The following is a 19,910-nucleotide window of genomic DNA, read 5'->3' as shown; positions in this document are numbered from 1 at the left end:
TCAAATGTGATTTTTTGGCGGATGGTGAATAATTAAATAGAGTTTCTATAAAAGCACGATATGCATAAGTATTATTTGGGGGTGACACAAGATTTTGGTTTAGGTAAATATCCAATTGGTTAAATAAAGTATGTAACCAATTATTGACTGGTGCCACTACATTATCTGCATTAACTACAGAACCATCTTGATTTTTAATTTGAGCCTTGAGATGGAGTAGTGTATGTCCTGTAGCAGGTACTTGGATTTCGATAGGTCCATCATCACTTAATGAAGAAATTGGTTTGCAATGTATCCAGGGTACATATTCGATACTTGTTTGTGTGGAAGGAAGAGCCATCAGATCCAATTCAGATTTAACGCACTCACATGAATGATTATGAATAAATGACATTATGATTTGTTTGAAAATATAGCCTTAAAAGTTTTAATATTTCTGTTTCTTATTTTCTTTAAAGCGCCATAAAGTTAAAGTTGAAACAATGTCCCATTCCTATTGTCGTAAACGAGTAAATTTAACGCAGGTCTCGATTAATTATTATGAATGAGGAATTAGGATGAATAATAAAAAACAAGATATTTTTCATAACATTTAATCAATTACATCAAAACAAATAACATACATGATTGTAACACCGGCAAGTTGCATTGATATTTCGACCGACTAGAGATCTGCGCGTGCGCGCCGCTTTACTAGGTACAATATGAAGAAACAGGCGCACCATTAATAATATTAATGTCGTTTATTTTCTCCATCGAATAATATGCCGAGTGGTAGCCACTTTTTATAGTTTATAATTATAAAATAATTAAAAATATTTACACCTCTTTTCATACTAGTAACAAGAACGTTCGTTGATAAATGCGTCGTTTTGTGCCTTTTTAGTGGAAGACAACTCTTACACCATATATGTTTAAAGTCCAATAAATTCTAAAGGATACATAAAAAAATTATTTATCGCGTCCCAAAAGTAAGATTAATAGATATAATATAATTCCGTATATTTAAATCTATAAAATTAATAATATCTATCTATATAATTTTGGCATTTGTAGAATTTTTGTGTAGTGATGCATATGGTCCCTGTTATATAGCGATATATAAGCGACATGCTCAACGTATATATATAAAATATTACATTTGTCAAATGGTAAATTCGGAATGTTGTTTAATATTAAATAAATGCGTTAAGCAGTCACTATATTTTTATTTTAAAGGCACGTTCCCAGCTGTCTAGACAATTTAACGGGCATAATTGGTATAAATTATTCGACCAACCAATATTTATAAATTATCATTTAATATTATTGTTCTTTGGGTAATCGATTTAAATATAAAGTTGTGGAGTTTGGCAAATATTTTGAGTATTTGTTTTTAGTTATAGTGCCTTAGTTATTGGGCACCGTTATCTTTAATTATACCTATATTTTAAATTTATTGAATAAAACATATTTGGAAAAAAACAATTCTCTGTCACCAGCGTAGCTGTTAGCTTTGTAACATTGAGTAGGACTTGGTCATAACTTAGCTACAGTACATTATTACACCAATAAAAAATCTAAAAAATATATACTTTACAACTGTTAATATATAGTAGTGTAACTTATTATAATATTTACTGTTATACAGTACAAATACAGTTGAATAAAATACAATATAGCTAAAATTTTAAAAAGAGTACTAAGGTGACGGTCCTCCCTACGTACTGGTTTAAAAAAGAACTGTGGTAGGGCCAGACGTGTACCCAACAGACCACCAAAAGTATTATTTTAACAATACAAAACCAAAGCAGTAAAAATTACAGTTAATCAACTCGCGCAAAACTTAAAGGTACATCAGTATTATATTTATAATATAAAAATTATACTAATTATCAACATCAATAGAGATTAAAATTCAAAAGTAGTTTCAGGACGTAGATTGATCGAATAACTTCATATTTGGTTTTTGTTAAAAAGTAATTAACGTCGGCCAAAGAACTTCGACACTAAAATAATTCGCACATATAAACCTAACACGTAGTATCCTAGAGTAACATAATGGCACAATTAACAAGTAGCATTCGACATTAGCTATAAAAATTAACATTCATTATATATTTAAACATTTGCTCTATACACATCAGTACTTTTGCTTAAAATTAACTAATTCTCAATAATGTAACATCTTATAAAAACGCATTTCATTATTGTATGTGCATTGTCAATAAACTAATTAAAAGCCAATTCGTGTACCTAATCGAATTGTCAGAAACTGCGCAATACATTTTAATTATTTTTCTCGTAAATTTAACTTGAATTCATTAACGGTTATTCGGAATGCTTTTTATCAAACACCAGGTTTCAGCAATCGATAATGAAAATAACATAAATACAAAGCTATCTATTATTTACATAAACTTCAAAATATTTAACTATCAAAATACAACATCTCATGTCTCATATTACAACAAATACATACTTTAATAGCAACAACGATCAGCGACACCGACAAACAACGAACGAATGAAATCCCTCGTTCATTGAGTCACTCGGTAAGTACCAAAGATTCAATTGACATTCGCATCCGAGTCACAATTCCTCATATTAATTTATAGCCCTGTAATACTGACTCTTGATAATTGACACGCCGTCGCACCAATTCATACTCCTAAATATATGAGAATCATTTTGTTGCACGCACTGAGAGATTACGTTAGGGAATCGCACGTCAGTGATTTATTACGAATTCACATAAAACTGCCCTCGGTACGTCACGAGAAATGCTTTACGAGATGTGAGTAACGACTGCCGCGAAGCCTCCTTCACACTGCAAAAGATGGCGCCATGTTACTTATCTCAGTCTTAGTACTAAGTTAATCTAGTATGTCATTCGTTTTGCAGTTGTTACAAGAATAAATAATATCTAACTTAACTGGTATCTTATAAGAATCCAACACCACAAAAACACTAACTTAACCAAATAAAATAAGTACTCTTGAAACAACAGCGGTTGAAGCAATAAGTTTAAAATTATCTGATATAAGAAACACTAATAAAACACAATCCAAACTAAACAAAGATAGCATCACCAAACCGGGACTTCATTGTTACTTCATATACTACTAGTCATTGGTATTTAATTTAACCTATTTGTATTAATTGTAATTAGTCAGTAACATTGGCGTTCCGGTTAGGTACGGCACTTAAAGTTTTACATCATCGAATAATCTAATAAAGTTAATAATAACTAATTTGGCTTCGACCAAGTTTATAATAATTGTCAAATACTTTGACTAGTGAGACTTTATTAATTCTTTTGGAATATGAAAAATATTTATACAACTTTATAGCAAATCGCATTGACGAAATGCGTAAGAGTTCATTTTTCATATTCTGAAATTTAATTGATCTGTATAAAAATACTGTTAATCTATTCGCTATAATAAACGTCCATGTGGTAGTACTCACCCTGGTCAAAAGTCGAGGGGTTAATATAAGATAGGAGGTCATGGTCGCTCATATCGGTTAGCCCTTGGACAGGGCCCGTCATCTCTTGACTCACAGCTTGACTCACCGCCTGGCTTACGGCCTGACTAACGGCCTGAGTAACCGCCTGACTGACAGCCTGCGACATGGCGTCGAGGGGGGTCTCCGGCGGGGGCTCAACCGACGGCTGCGCGTCCGTCGTCGTCATCACCCCACTCCCACCCACGCTCTCGTTCGTAAAAATATTAGCCGTACTTATGGCCGACTTCACAAGAGCGTTCATCGCCGAATCCGATGTCAAGATCTCGGCGGCCGCATTCAATATCATAGATTTCACGGCAGCGGGCGGAGTCTTCACGGAGGTGGGTATGTCAGGAATCATCATGAGCTCCTCTTGGGAAGGGCCGGGGGGCATGACGATCCTTTGATTGTTTTCGCAGAGGAGGCTTGGGGAAACCTGCGGGTTGAGAATGGCGTCGGGGGACATGGAGGAGGGGGGCATGGGAGCGAGCAGGTCGGAGCTGGAGTTCCGCTGCACTATAGGGGCGTTGGGGCTCAGGAGGATATCGGACGCGTGTGACGCCGATGACGGAGACGAGGCCGAACCTGAGAGGTGGTCCTCCACTCGAGAATTAACGAATTCGTCGAGTTTGGCAGCGTCGGAGGGTAAGATGGCAGCCGTCGCCTTCATCGCGTCCTCCACTAAGGCTTCCATCTGAGCGCTCTGTTGCGCTAACCGCTGCTCGATTTGGGACGCTTCCATTTTGGTCATTCCGCTGAACGGATTATAAGTCTCCTCCCTGTTCTGGTTCACCTGATTGTAAACCATGAGCCTCTGTTCGGTAGTCGATTGAAGCACCGACGTCTGCATGCTCGTGTCGGTCATCATCATTTCCGGATTTAAAACCTTCATTTCGGTTTCCAGCGGGTCCATTTGAGCCTTGGTGGAGATGAGTTGCTGCATCTGACTCATTTGACCTATGGGCATGATCGGTGGGTCGCCGTATATCTGTCCGCCACCGTCAGAATTAAATATGGCGGCGGTGACTGACTCCACCATTTTGTCAGTCTGAACTTGGTTTTGTATGGCGGCGAGTTGCTGCGAGAAGGATGTGATAGACGATTGAGGTTCGCTTTGTGAATTGTTGGAGGGTGACAGCTTTATGGAGTCGAAGCCGCTGACGAATCCAACCTGCTTTAAGGATATGGTATTAAGATTTTAAGATTATACCTTCCATAAATTCAAGATTACATAAAGATGAAGATCATTACATATGACATTAGAAAGCGTGCATCAAACAAAAATTTTCGCTAATCAATTTGAGAGAGAGCGGAAGTGAGGTTATTGGGCACAGACCTGGGGTGGCCCGGCTGTGGCGATGTTCTCGGGCTTCAGCCGCAGGTCCATCCCGGCGAGTCCATCCGGGGCCGTCTCGTCCCTGTCCTCTCCTTCCGACTGCTGGCTGGACTCATCCGTCACCTGCGCCCAACCAACAACCAACCCCCACTTACTACACGGATACACACGGGTAAAAATCTCTAAAATAAACTACACCATATGGTAAGTCTTCAAACCAAATAACTTAATTAATTTGAATAAGTGAAGAAATGGAAAACAACTCACCTCGCTCTTGAGTCCTAAGGGCGAGTGAGGATCGGGAACTATGATGGACGGTCGGCGATTGGGTGGCGCAGGGGGCGGCATGAGCCCCAGTCCTATGCCTCCGCCCCACCAGGCCACAGGCCGAGCTTCGCGATCGTCTCCTGAGAGAGAGCACGATTATTCTTGCACCCTTATCGTGGCAAACGACCCACGCCTTAACGTTTACAGTATCCATTGCAGTCAATAAGTGATGTTTTATTCAATTACTTGTAATCTTTATCAAAAATGTACTCTTGATATTCATACTTATAAATTCAATAAACAATCAAATACCTATTAAAACTTTATAGCTTTAAATTACGTTTAGATTGTGGGAAAATCTAACGAGTAATTCATAAACTGAATACGCATTATATCTTTAGTAACACTTACATATGGACCTCTTCTTAATCTTGACGATTCCTGTAGGCTTAAGGAAAATAACATTAGACTGCAATGGATACAAAACGTTCATAATTTGTAAGGCGCGAACTAAATCTACATCGGGGGTGTATGGGGGCTGAACTGTCAGTGTACAATTCTTGTTTTGTATTTCTTGTGTAGGAGTTGTGTGTGTAGTAAAATTGTGGTAAGTAACATTTGTAAGTGTATTATGTAAATCCAAAACATAGTCTCTACAAAAACTTTATTATACTTTATAATATTAAATTTAATGAAAATGTTCACATTATTATTATTAATAAAAATAAAAGACAATTAGACCTGTTTGGCACAGATCTAATAAATCTGATACATCTATTCGATTCCAATGGGATGTATCTTATCGATTCTGTCTGATTACTTCATTGCTTGTCATTCAGATCAACCCGTCAAAGTATGTTGAGTAATATACGATTAGTGTAAGTGTGGAGTGAATCAGTACGAGAGTGTGTCGTTGTGGGTGTGTGTCAGTACCATAGAGACTTGGGCGGCGCCGGCGGGCAGCAGGCGAGCTCGCTACCTAGACAGACCTAGCTTGAACAGAGCAGAAAGAAATAGTACGCATATACGCATCAGTCATTTCTTTCAATACTATAACTAGAACTGTAAGTTATCGTATACAATTACATGCACAGATGACAAGCTAACGACATTTCAAAGCAATTAATATTTATACCCGCGTTGCGTTTCATACGTAAAAGCAATATATTTGCTAACAAAGACCCCACGTCATTATGATACAAGTGTTAAAAACATTCAATAATTGTAATTAGATTACTTTTACGTACGTATTCACAAAGTTTTCTTATACTATATTTTCATTTAAAATATCATTGGATACAGATTAATATTAAACTTCAATTAGTAGGATGATTAGTTCATAATTTAAAGAAATAGTTGTATCGGTATAAGAATGCTGAGTTATGAAGCTCCATTGATAATACACAAGTATTTAGTATATCTTAATTCTTTGATATTAAATGTACACATAAATCGATCATTTATTCAGAAAGCGTTGCTTGAAGTGTTAGTATTTTGCATTTTTATAAAATAATTATTATACAGCAATAATTCTTATTTGACGCAAGCGACACACTGTTAATAATCATGCAACATATTACAATCATATACGACAATTATTAAGTTTCCGATGGCAGACGTATACATGCAGATCGGGCATTTTTATAATTATAAACGAATGAAGTGTAAATGATATTGTTTTATTATTGTATAAAAAAATGCACGGTCTTCAGTGGTTGCGTAACGAATGGGAGTTGAGACATACCTGTGTGCGCGTGCGCATGGTGTCGCGTGCTGTGCGCCGGGCCTGTCTCGAGTGAGAGCGGCGTGTAGAGGAACGAGTGAGGTTCGGAGGTTTTGCCCCCAGACCGTACAAACACTTGTACACCTACGGACTCGGTTATTTCAGGCCTGGCGAATGGCGGGACGCAGCAAACTAAGTGTGTCTGAAAGAGATTATGCAATTATACGTCTTATACGCCCGAGTTTTATACGTAATTATAGTAGTAATAGATGTTTCATAGGTGTAAAAATTACTTTAAGAGGAGCAGACGGTACGAGAAAGGGAAATAAAGACGGAATACGGGAAGAAAGGTAGAAGACACGAATGCTATTTGCAGTGAGTTGTACCTGGGGATGGCACTATCACCATATAAGGTAAGGTTGGTCGATGCATAGATTATTTACTATTATTAATCACAACAAACAAGTAAATTTAGAAGATAATAATATAATTATACTTGATTCTAAGTACCGACCTGCTGCAAAAATTCTTTGTCAGGTACCACCTCCTCTTCCCAAGTTCTGCCCTCATGGACCCCTCTAAAGACCACACGTGTTTCCTTCAGAAAGTTCTTACCCAGGAGATATAACTCCAAACCTCCCGACGCCGGACATGATACCAACGACTTTCGACACACTTCTGGAACTCCTGGTGGTTGTGCTGGAAGGAAATATATTGTTTTACTTCCTTTTATATCTAGTTCTTGTTGACAAAATATACATAATGGCTCGAGCCAGATACAAAAAATAGTCAACGAAACGTAAAATAGTTACGTTAGTCAATATTGAAGTAGCAAATAATAATTTAAAAAAACATAAACGGATAAAGATAAATTCTGAGGAGACGAACTTATACATAATTATAATTAAGCAATACAAGTTAATATTAGTGTATGTATTTGTTGGAAAAAAAATAAGTGCCACATCAACTAATTAGATTACGTGGGTAACACTGAAAATGTTTAGAACTGGCCGGTTACAAACATTGCTAAAGATTTTTTTTTAAATTCAATTTTAGAACTTTTTGGTAACCTACTGTAGCATATTGCATTCATTTGTCATTTGTTTTTATGAATTGGCGGCAAATCTAAAACTCTTGTTACACGTGAAAACGAACCTAACGCGAGAAAATATTCGGTCAATGATTTATTATGACTTTCGTTGTGGGTTTACTCAACAACAAAGCTATGATAGGCTGCGATGAGCATTTGTTATTGAAGCCCCATCTCGTGCCACTATTTACAATTGGTTTAACGAGTTTAAGCGTAGACTAACATTCGCGTTAATCTCAATGATAATCCGCGTGAGGAACGTCCTTTAACAGCGACTATTGAAGATAACATCAGTGCTGTGCGGTGCATGATAGAGGAAGATAGGCGAGCAAGCCTAGGCATTGGTATGAGTCAAGTTAAAAAAAATCCCATATATATAATACCCAAATAATATAAATAGTAGGTTACACGAACATTTAGGCGTCAGGAAGCTTTGTATGAGATGGACTCCCATACTTTAATCGACAACCAGAAACACCTTTCCATGGACTGGTGAATATTTGATTATGGCAGATGTCGAAATTATGAATCATCCACCATAGAGTCCAGATCTGGCGCCTTGCAACTTTCATTTATTCCCAAAAACTAAAGATACAATTCGAGGTATTCGGTATTATATTACGAGCCCTGAAGATGCGGTGAAAGCGTACGAAAATACCATAAAAGAGACCCCTAAGGAAGAATGGGCCCACTGCTTTTCTCAGTGGTTCCATCGATCGCGACGATGTGAAGAGGAACGGAGATTACTTCGAAAAACAATAAAAGTATTGGCAACTTTCTACGTTAAGCCGTTTTTCATTTTCTAAACATTTTCGGTGTTACCTAGTACTTGTAAAAACCGCAACAGCAACCTTAAGCAACAAATGCTAAAATATCCTAGTGTAATTGAATCAATATCAAGATTTGATCTAGCTAATTTGATTACAATATTATTATAAATTAAATTAATTAGTGACTTAAACAGGCTACACAGCCATGTGAATGCTGAGACATACCAACTTCGTGACACAACAGGAATAAGACGCCTGAAGAGAACTAAACCTTCTGAGTTAATAAACCTAGTGAAGTGAATATATGTGCACACAGCACACTCGGACACATGAACATAGTGACAAACACTATATATCACTAAGAATGTTAATGAACATTACCTTAGTTTAAGCTATTCATTAGTATTGTAGCAAATTAATTCAACATAATATTACTTATAACTATTGTATAGGCAAAATTGTAATTCATGTAAAGTCGCGCTCTTTTTTGTGAACATTTTTGTAGAAAAAAAAGTCACTTTAGTGCGTACATTTTTCGGATTCGGATTTAACTAATACACACCAAGCTAGCATCTAGTAAAAATGTTTAAGCGGCAAGATTCATACTCACTGCATATAATTTGAGTTGAGCACACTTGCAAAGTTTCAGAACGTCCAGCAGCGTCAACTATTTCAGTTCGGAAGACCATGCGACAGCGGGTGGATTTTTTCTTCCCTCGAGCTGCGTGGGGCCCGCCCACTCCCGCTCCACCTAATGACTCTCCAAAACGGTGTTCTACGTCTACATTACGCTCCTAGAAACAGACATATATAATTGGTATTACGCTTGCATTTTATAATTTATATAAGTATATTTGTAACCAAACGCGATACGCGACGCTAGAATAAAACCAAATGAAAAAGAACTAAAATCATTCAAAAAGGCAAAGTAGCTAGAAGTGGCAACAGGAAAATGATAATAGTTCCGAGGGCTGTCTATTGTCAAGATATGTGTGCTCCAGTAATCGGCGCATTGACCCTAGATAGTGCAAGACGAAGATTGGGGACAAAGGGCGATGCTACTATATTAACGTCCGATTGCTTATCTATCGTTCGCGTGCCTTTGTAGTTTAAAATTTGTATAGGCTATGATTTTGTTAGATAAAATTATTAAACCAGTAAGAAACATTTCAAACTGGGTAAAGTTATTAGCTAATGTGTAAGATTTCTTTCCTATGCTATGATATATGGATATTGTATTATGTATAAGGAAGCGTTCAAGTATTACGTAACGAATTTTGGGGGGTCCACTTATAAAACGTTACGATGCGGGGCGGGGATTGGATTACGCGTGATAATTTTAGGTATAAAGAGTACTGGGGGGTGGTCACGAAACATTTTACTATTGGGTACAGAAAACGTTACGGTGCGTTTCAGAGGGGGGGGTCAAGAATCTCCAAAAATTGCATGACGTAATACTTGAACGCTCCCTAATACACTAACCATATAGAATAACATAACTAATAAACATATTTACTGAAAAAGAAACATTCAAATTTGCAAAATTATTCCACACAAATATTATCTGCGACATTAAGGACTTTGTTCAACTGAAGTTGCCAAACTTCTACATCAATGAATTTATGAATTCGGTCAAGGTAATTTTATTAAATATTTTTATGAATAAAGTTATGAAATCTCTCACAGAATGCCTGAAGGATAAAAATGTTTTATTTGTCACGGCATAATTAGATATTATTATCGTTTTGTTTCAGCAATAATCAAATTGCATATTTAGTACAATGTCTGAATCTGGTAAAAAATATTATATTACATTCTTGGAAATTATTATGGATAAATCCCGAGAATTATTTTAGACATAGAAACGTACCTTCAAAATTCCGACACAGTCACAGGTGACCTGCCAGTTCTTGGGTGGTTCCAGGTCGATTTCTATGACGACGGTACCATCATCCTTTCTCTCCTTACATGGAGTTGAATTTTTGCCTGACACTCGACATGCCTGGTAAAACATGTGTGGCGCCACTCGGCCTGTGTCCGTGCCGATAAATACCTGTAATAAATTAACAGAAATTTAATTAAAAAAACATACATTGTAGTTTTTAATATTTACAAGATACACCCTCATATCTGTTAATATTGAAAGTGCCCGTTCTGTAGGTTAAGCCGGTAAAGACAGGCTAGCCCACAAAACGGACACTTACCTACTTCATTCGTTCAGAAGCAGCTTTTCTAGGGAATATTTTTATCAAATTTTCTATTACGACATATAGAATAAAAAATACTACACAATTTTCGTGTAGGATGGAAAAAGGATAAAAATCTCGAATGGAGTAAAGTTATAACGATATCATTACATTTTTAATATCAAGTTATAGGCACATCTAACGACAAATGTATAATGTTAGCAGTATTATAATCATATTACCATTCGCAACAGAAGATAGGCTAACGCTGTAACAAGGTGCTTCCTTGTCTTTGGCCTTGAAACGAATTGTTCAAAATGATATTGGGACACAAGGTCACAAATAGCACTATGAATTAGTATTATTACATAATTGTAATTGACTGATACTGAGTGATATTGTCTAAGGTTTTGACCGTCGCTTGAGTGGACCAAAATTATGTTGTGTTCGAGCCTGAGTGAAAGTGCTTTTTGGGTTTATAAAATTATGAAGCAATAGAGAATGGGCTGTTTGTGTATAAATATATATATATTTTATTATTAAATATACAAAAACTGCTTTAAATTTGAGAATGGTTTCCTATAGTTAAATGTTTAATAGTATTTTAAAGTCTTCATAATTTCAAATATTCAGTTGTTTTTTTTCCTAAATTGATCTCATCAAGGCAGATTGTTAAAATAGTCTACGATTAGAATTATAAGGAAAAATTATTACCTGTAAAACTGCCGGCTTATCATAACCGACTAGCTTCACTATTGGGAAACCATTACCGGAGTTGTCCTTCACAGCCCCTCTGCTTCCCTCAGTCTGATATCTGTAATTAATTAATAAGGCATCAAAAAATGTTACTGCCCCTCAACAATATGTCGTCGTACTTAAATAATACTGTCCGTAAACTTCCAACAGTATAATTAGGACAGGGCAGTAGTTGATACCCTTTGCATCTCTATATGGCAAAATTGTTATATTAACAACATTTAGGCTTCAGCTGCACATTTCTTTATTCAGAAATTTTTGATAAAGAAATAATATTCAGTATCTTGCAACACCTATTAATTATATGCGATTTGAGGCTTTAAGGGTTTTAATATTCACCTCGCTCTGTGTTGCGATTCGGGCTGGCACAGTATCTGTAACTCCACTGTGCCATCTTTGGACTTGCTTGACAGTGGCGCGGCTAAACCAGGAGGCCCGGCATGCGTCATCGCAAGAGCTCTTCTCCTGGCGAGAGCCTGCGCCAGTTTACCACCGTATTTGCCCCCCACCTTACCAGATAGCTTGCCCCCTGTGGCGTACTTGCTGGCAAGCTTACCAGACGTGCCCACCTTTCCGCACGATCTGTATGACGGTTCTTGAAATCTACTCGGTGATTCTGATATTGTTGGACTAGATATACTGCAACCAGCTCGTATCCTGAAAATAAATATTATAAGTGAGGCGTATGTTTAAAAAAATATGGGTTTTGTTATTTACTGTATGTTATATAATAATACTAGTAGTTTGAACATAGACTTTTCGATATACCTGATTCTTGCACAGGATGATATTAAATGATTCACAATATAGTGTTTGACTAAGTTTGCTATTAAATATCCAATAAACGGATCTAGGTAAACTACTTTAAATTATAATGTAATTAATGGTACTGTACATGTGCACATCAAATGTTTTAGTTCAACGAATTAAGTAAATAATGAATCATTAGTACGAACTACGTAGGTGAATTTGAATTGCTGTGGACCCACCATTCTAAGTGATCGAAGTCACTTCAACGTTGTGTCCACAGTCCTGAAAACGTATTAAATTCAAACGTACGCAGGCGAGGGCAGAGTGGCGGACGGGGCATCGAGCGGAGCGGGCGCGGTTGCGGGCGCCAACGGCGGTGAGAAAGCGTACGCATCATTCGCGTCGTCACACTCGACCTTAACATCTGAATCGACACGACGACGTTTCGCTTCGGGCTGATCCCAGTCTTCAGGCGCATCTGACAATCTGCGCATATCCGTCACAATTTTGAATTTTGCCACTTTTGGATTTATAATAAATAATTCAGCCAAAAGTATGAAAATAAAGTTAGTGAAATGCTTTATTAATATTAATGTTTGTTATTTACCACTTGTTAAGATACTGACGAAGAGAACATCATCCTTATAGGGAATTTCACTTCAAAATATATCAGGGGTTAGGTTATGGGCCTATTTAATTTCGATCGAGGCTGTCTCGAATCTGATCTTAGGCTGTATATAGAATTAATATTAAAGAAGCAGTCTTCGTATGGTCAACTGAGCTCGATGTGGCGTTTCTTTTTATGCCGAGGAAGGACACGAATAAACTCGTTGAAGTAATGAAAGTAAAGTATGTCAATGTTTTCCTGTCTAACCAACGTGTACTTGTCTGCCTTAAGTCTAAAAAGTTCATTAAAAACGTAAATAAAACCGCTAAAGAACTCAAAACCTTGTTAGTAGTAAATGTCGCTCTAAGACTCTTATATCTTTATGTTTTCTAATATTATAATTATATATTGTGTTTTTCGTATGATTAACTTTAATAGTTGTGTTAATATACAAAAACTAAATAACTCAATAGAAACCATCTATTCTATTAAGACGAGTATTCGGTATCCAATTTTAGCTTTACTTGTGATATTTTTGGCACGAAGCCGCTGGAATACACTCAGTTATTTTAAAGGTATAAATAAATTAGTAATGGTGTTAATAACTTTAGCGCATGCGGCAAAATTATTACAGAAGGTTATTTTCGCCTACGCTTGTGCAAACAGCTTAATGCTCCATAATTATATTTTTGACAATTAAGATAAATACGAAAAAATTATTCATGATTCATGATCCGTGTATGTCAAAGAAAACCTAAACTATTCATCGTGCCTGGTCTGAGAGCTTTGTTATTTAGGGAAAAATCAAAAACAAAGATCATACGAGTTTAAACTGAACATATGCCAAAAATACGTCAAAACACGCGGCAATTTTATACACAACTGATGTAATAATAATTTGAAATAATTTTATTTTTACACTCAAACATTAAAGATTACTGTACAACGAGGACAATCAGATACTTATGAATATTCATAAAACATATATATGTTATAGACATTATATGCATGTGTAAAAATAACATGAGAACTAAACCAGATCCATACAACTTTCTCAAAATTGAGTAGTATCGCAATATCGCAACACACAACGCACTTCTACACTTTGTATTGAAGTAGCATGGGTCTGCCAAGCATCCGGAAATATACACTGTAAATACATAAATACATATTTTTTACATATAATTAAGCACATTTTCATTACTCATAGCCTACGAAAGGCATTCTTCAGTTTTCAGTCAGGATATTGGTATGTATGTACTTACAATTCCATCTCGTTTTATAAGCCTGTTAATATATATTCTATTCACAATTAATAGCCAAGCAATATCATAGTAATGGTTACATTCATTTTATCAGTGATAACACAGCAAGCCGCGTTGGTAAACAATTCATCAGTATCTATATATTCTGTATCTATAGTAGTTAGCGTTTTAGACACCTCTGTGTGTGAATGTTTTAGAAATATTAATTTCAAAATTTTGCACCTCAAACTACATACATATAATATCTAGTTTACTATACACAAAACCAAAAAGTTTTTATTTTACTTTAAATAAATTGTACCATGAGAACCTTTTAGATTTTAAACGTGTCTTCCGTTTTTAAAATTAAGTATAGATTTACTATCATCTCTCCCTCAGTCGGTAGCCCATGTCTTAACGTCGTGGAAACATCTGGAGTGGAAAATCTGTTTTTAACTCTCTTGTTACAGTGTACAGAGGAGGACGAGTCTTTCGTTCTTAAGCAGCCGTGATGGATCTTGATCTTTTACCTTCTAACTTACTAAACAACGATCAGTTTATCCAAGTTCTCATCACCTCAGCGCAATGTATGGCCGAAATATAAGATAATATGTTGTGGCATATGGTAGACAGGCGAGTCTGTATGCGGCGTAGAGTCAAGATGATGTATTGGCGCGCATCACAGTCCACGATATTCTTAATATGCGCCTCCAGTGCCACCTCTCAAAGGCATCAATCCAACAGCATCACAAACTTTTCATACAACTTAATGCGAACGCTGCACGGTCATGATTTAGTTCCATTGGCGCCCACGGAGTTCTTTTTAGATTTTCCATACAAAAATGTCCTTCTTCTATTTTAGCTATTTGATATACAAATTTCCCGTGCAACGGCTTAAGGACGACACATTAAGTAGTTTTTCAGGCAATAAAATTAAAAGTTTAACAAATCATATGTTTGATTAAATAATATTGTTTTTAATATTCTCTTTTACAGACGCGGTAGACAAAATAAAGGTGATATAACGTATTTTATCAAACAATACCCAATTCCATATAATTTTGTTATGCTACAATATGCTAATGGCCTGGCTGGCAATATGCTAATATGCTAGTGGCCGTCGATACATAGCTTTTTAACAATTTATAGTCCCGTGTACATACCTATATCTTTGTTTGATTGAAACTTAATAACGAAAAAGGCACACAATTGACCATTATTAGTATTTTATTCATTGATTCCGCGAACTTTGAGAAGGTTTTTATTCCCGAGAAGCGTAAGGCAAGTAGTTAATAATTTAAAAAAAATTAAACAGTGAATTCAGTTTTGCTAAGACAGAATTGCGTTTGTAATTATTACATGGGTATAACTTTAAATACGTATTTATAAAACTTCTCATCTAATATTGCAATTAAACATTTTCTATTCATTATGATAGATAACTTATCTACGAAGGTCAAAATACTTGCATGTACTTTCAAAACGACTTATTTATATGGATCTTGATGTCTGAAGAAAAATAATATTATGCATGGTGCACACACACTTGCATTTAAAGCTAACGGATACTAAAGTATTTAAATCAGTTCATCATGAATTCAATCGGAAGTAAAAACGACCTTTCACTACCCCACGTTGGGTTTATTACATTTCGTATGTGACTTTCACTAATTTGGATACTTAAAATTAATATTTTAAATTTCGAAACGTATTTTTGTGAAGGTGTTTTGTGGTCAACCAAAGCCCTTATTGCGTACTTTAAGTTTCTTCAAGAATCCGGTTAATATAATTTTTATTCTCTCCATTTAATTTATTTTCGTGCTTAAATTTAGTTCGAAATAAACCAACGCTAAGTTTTACATACAAAAATGTATACCTGTTTTACGTATTATTCGTCCTAAGGCCTTTGCCGAAATTCATTGTACTACATAGTTAAATGAAATAATAATAATTATATTTCGATTTTTAAGAAACACTGATTAAGTTTATTTACAATTGAAAATACTAGTTATAATCTATTTTTATCCATTTAAAACGATTTTGAGGTAAAAATAGACAGACAAGTAACTTTGTTCTGATGTAATCTTAGTCAGTTCTACGAATTGTTGTTAATGATAACGTGCTTTATTTACGCATGTATCAAAGTGAAATACAGTTCTCATGTTCAACGCAGTAAGATAAGATCTAGAGCAAACATTACGATTAAAACAAATCAATACCATCCTCGAGCTGATGGTTCTTATATTTATAACAATTAATATAATACGTTCAGTTATTTGAGTATAGTATATATTTATATACATTCTTAAACATTAACTCGACTATTGCATTCTTTATAAGTCGACATAGCTTTACAGAAATCTTGGTCAGCGAGAAATTAATTGTATTATGTAAATAATGTAATAAATTTATATCCGACCAAAATGTTCTATTTAAAAAATATATACTATAGTTAGCATTTGTTTTTTAACTCACCTCACCTTCGCTAAAAACTGTATTTCATTTGAATATATTAAACATGCATTTTACGACACAAATAATGAAAATTGTGATCTTTATTAGCGGTTTGGTTGTATGGCATAACATGTTACAATTAAGTAAAAACTGCTTCCCGTCGATATATTAAACATACCTATACAGACAACAATACGACAGAAACGTTTAATAAAATATATAATTAATAAAAACTAGACATTGCAATCAATATCAAAGACAAGCAGTACAAGGCAGGGGTAACAAAAGCATAACATGTTCGCATAAAACATAACATTCCAAATGACTTGAAAGATTATGTCTCACCTGTGGTCGGGGCCCAAACCGCTGTCGTTGCTGTTCTCGCAGGGCTCCGGGGGTCTGAGTAAGTGTGTGTGAGCGTAGTGGGCGAGTTTGCCAAATTTGCCGAGGTGCGTAAATTTGCCGGGATGGTGCGCACCTTTGCCGGGGTGCGCCATCTTGCCCGCGTGTAGGTATTTGCCGGTGTGTGCGCGTTTATGCGGCGCTCGGATTACCTTCCTGTGAACGCGGGCGCTCATAGTCGCCGTCGTGGACATGGTCATTTTCATGCCTGCCAACAAACAGGGGTGTTAAGATTCGCAAACATAAAATCTTCTACTCATGCTTTGCAAACTTGAACGTAATAAATAACTTGTTCTTTCTCAGTAAGTGCAACTAACGTAGATGTTTAATGCTTAATTTTTCCTACCACAACTGTTTATTCACTTTCCCATCCTTACATTGTTATGAACAGAACATTTAATTAGTTGCTATCGTACAAATTCGCAATTACCTACTTTGTGCGTTCAGCCTCAATTCAAATTACTCATTCAATTATTCATGTGAGGTGGCCTTGAACCGTTTACATCACTATTCAAATATTGTGAGTAAGCAAGATGCTATCACATCGTAAAATTGTAACGTATCATACATAATTGATTGAAGATTTTTAATCTAGCATTTGTTGAATTGTTAATGCATGAACCTAATGGTCTAGATATAGCCTCCCAGTTTTAAAAAAAACCCTATCACTTAGAGCTTTATGTCTGTAGAATATAATCGACCTTAATCTGTTTAGGATTACTATTAGCTATTTTTTCAATTAAAGATATTAAGGAGGAATTAGTCCGAACTGAACTGAAGGTGAGAGGTCAAACAGGTGCGACTCTCCTTAATAATAATAAGTTATACAGAGTTTAATATTCACCCTCTTTAAGATATAAATGGAAGTCAAGGTGAAAATGAATTATTTTTAAATGCAAAGTTAAACTTTTCGTCAGGATACATCTAATTTGTAAGTGAAATCAGGAATATACATTTGTAGAGATCTCAAATCTCAGAATGGTAAAGTCACTATACAAAATTACCTTACTTTATCTTTCGTATTGAAATAGATATCGCTAATTATGGTTACCAAAGGATTTTTTATCCGTACAAACCACCTAAACAAACGTTTGACTTAGGCGAACTTAATTTTTTTTTAAATAACTTTTAAATATGTGTAAAAATGAGGCAATTAACCTTAGGTATGGAAGTGAATAAATTTTCAGAAATTAACAACCATATCAAAATGTAATTGTATCAAAAATGAAATTCAAATTTCATTTGTTTTTGTAAAACGGAAATAACAAACAATTAACATGTTATTAAACTCTGACGCAAATGCAGTTAAGAATGTCGTAGGTCCAGTTTCACGTACTTTGCACATTCATCGGATCAGCTATCATACGTAGACTTTATACTTGGTTTAAGATTAACTTTATCGTATAGAATATGTTTAAAATAGTACAATTTTAATATAAGAAACATTGGGATAGATACTAATTTTTGAATATATAGATATATAGTAGCGTATAACTGACAATAATAGAAAACTGCCATATGTGCGACTCTTATTCCTATGTAGAATGATTTACTCAGAGAATTATAGTCAATCCACAGGCGTAAACATTAAATGGCTGGTTTCAGTGCGATACACTCTAACACTTAATTTTTTCACAATTATATTTGTGGTTTACAACCAGCATCACTAAAGTAGAAAATTAAATCTATTTTATAACCTAATTAGATTTAACTAACAAGCAGCTTGCAGCAACAGAGCACACAGTGGTGCAAAGTGCTTGTACTTCCTACTTTTAAATTTAATTGTCTAACACTACTGTCATATAGCTGTATGATATTAAATTTGCTTACTATTTCCACTCGTCTTATGTAATACTTAATTTTTTTTAGAATCTCAATATTTTTGTACTTGTACTATAATTTGTTGTTTTCAAACGATAACGAATATCGATGTAATCGGCTATCTAGGTTTAAAGTAGTTTATCAATTAAGATAATACTTACTGTCGATGTTTTTGTCCACTCTATTTAGTAACATTGCGCCATGAAATGTATTCATATGAATTCAGCTATTAAATGGATTGATGGTATGAATCCATTTGTTCCAAAGATGGCTCAAGTATTGAATATTTAGCAAAATAATAATAATTCTCTATTATAGTCCACTACATTTGTAATTACTTTATAAAATTTAGCTTTAAATATAATGATTATTAACACAAAAAATATAATTAATGTTAGGCTGTCGTATAACGTTATCTGCATTCTAAAAATTACATACATTTTAATTACGTTAAAACTGAATTAGTTTCTTAATAAAGTTACTTATATTTCCATAGACGAGTCGCTTCTTACGAGTTTCATTGTAAATTTCATTGAATAAATTTAAATTTAGATGTCAAAAAATTACGCAACAAATTACAATAATGGATCACAAATTGAATAAAATACTGTTTATCGTCTACGTGGCTCGACTCGTGACTGATTTTAATTTTAAATTACCTCCCGTTGTATTTTAAGTAAGGCTGTCAGATTAATTATTTAAATTCAAACCGATCTCTCTGTATGTAGATGTGTTAGGAAAACGAATTATTACTATTTTTTCTATCCTGAATAAATGTCCTTGTTTTAGTTTAGGTTATTATTGTATTTCTAGGATTAATAGGAGTTGAAATCTACAAAATTTAAACAAATTATTAAAAGAGAAACGAAAGCATCATTTGATGTAATAATGACTAAGGAAAGTTGAAAGCTTTTCTTTAAGAAATATAACTAATAATAATAATAAATATAACACCACAAAAGCGGTGTTAGTGTCTTCAGCGTGTCATCCCTGAGGTCGTAGGATCGATCCCTGG

At 35.0% G+C, this 19,910-nt stretch overlaps 1 protein-coding gene across 5 annotated transcripts in view; it reads right to left on the bottom strand.

Moving 5' to 3' along the window:
• Positions 1-577: 577 nt before the first annotated feature.
• The window catches only part of LOC123708994 (nuclear factor of activated T-cells 5), a 64,018-nt gene continuing 44,685 nt past the window's right edge, over positions 578-19,910 (bottom strand). For 2 of the 5 annotated variants that reach the window (XM_045660064.1, XM_045660066.1), the window contains exons 2-13: positions 17,018-17,282; positions 12,677-12,853; positions 11,957-12,274; positions 11,576-11,675; positions 10,546-10,728; positions 9,286-9,469; positions 7,330-7,514; positions 6,837-7,017; positions 5,093-5,232; positions 4,826-4,948; positions 3,451-4,663; positions 578-2,809 (exon numbers count right to left, since the gene is read on the bottom strand). In XM_045660064.1, coding sequence (XP_045516020.1) covers positions 2,805-2,809; positions 3,451-4,663; positions 4,826-4,948; positions 5,093-5,232; positions 6,837-7,017; positions 7,330-7,514; positions 9,286-9,469; positions 10,546-10,728; positions 11,576-11,675; positions 11,957-12,274; positions 12,677-12,853; positions 17,018-17,282 — 3,074 coding nt within the window. In that variant the 3' untranslated portion in view covers positions 578-2,804. The remainder of the gene's footprint in view (positions 2,810-3,450; positions 4,664-4,825; positions 4,949-5,092; positions 5,233-6,836; positions 7,018-7,329; positions 7,515-9,285; positions 9,470-10,545; positions 10,729-11,575; positions 11,676-11,956; positions 12,275-12,676; positions 12,854-17,017; positions 17,283-19,910) is intronic. The other 3 variants (XM_045660065.1, XM_045660067.1, XM_045660068.1) reach the window with 3 other exon arrangements.

The sequence above is a fragment of the Pieris brassicae genome, chromosome 4, assembly GCF_905147105.1.
Source record: "Pieris brassicae chromosome 4, ilPieBrab1.1, whole genome shotgun sequence".
Taxonomy (NCBI): Eukaryota; Metazoa; Arthropoda; class Insecta; order Lepidoptera; family Pieridae; genus Pieris; species Pieris brassicae.
Note: the sequence above shows the minus strand (reverse complement) of the source record. Positions and strands in the feature narration are given on the sequence as shown.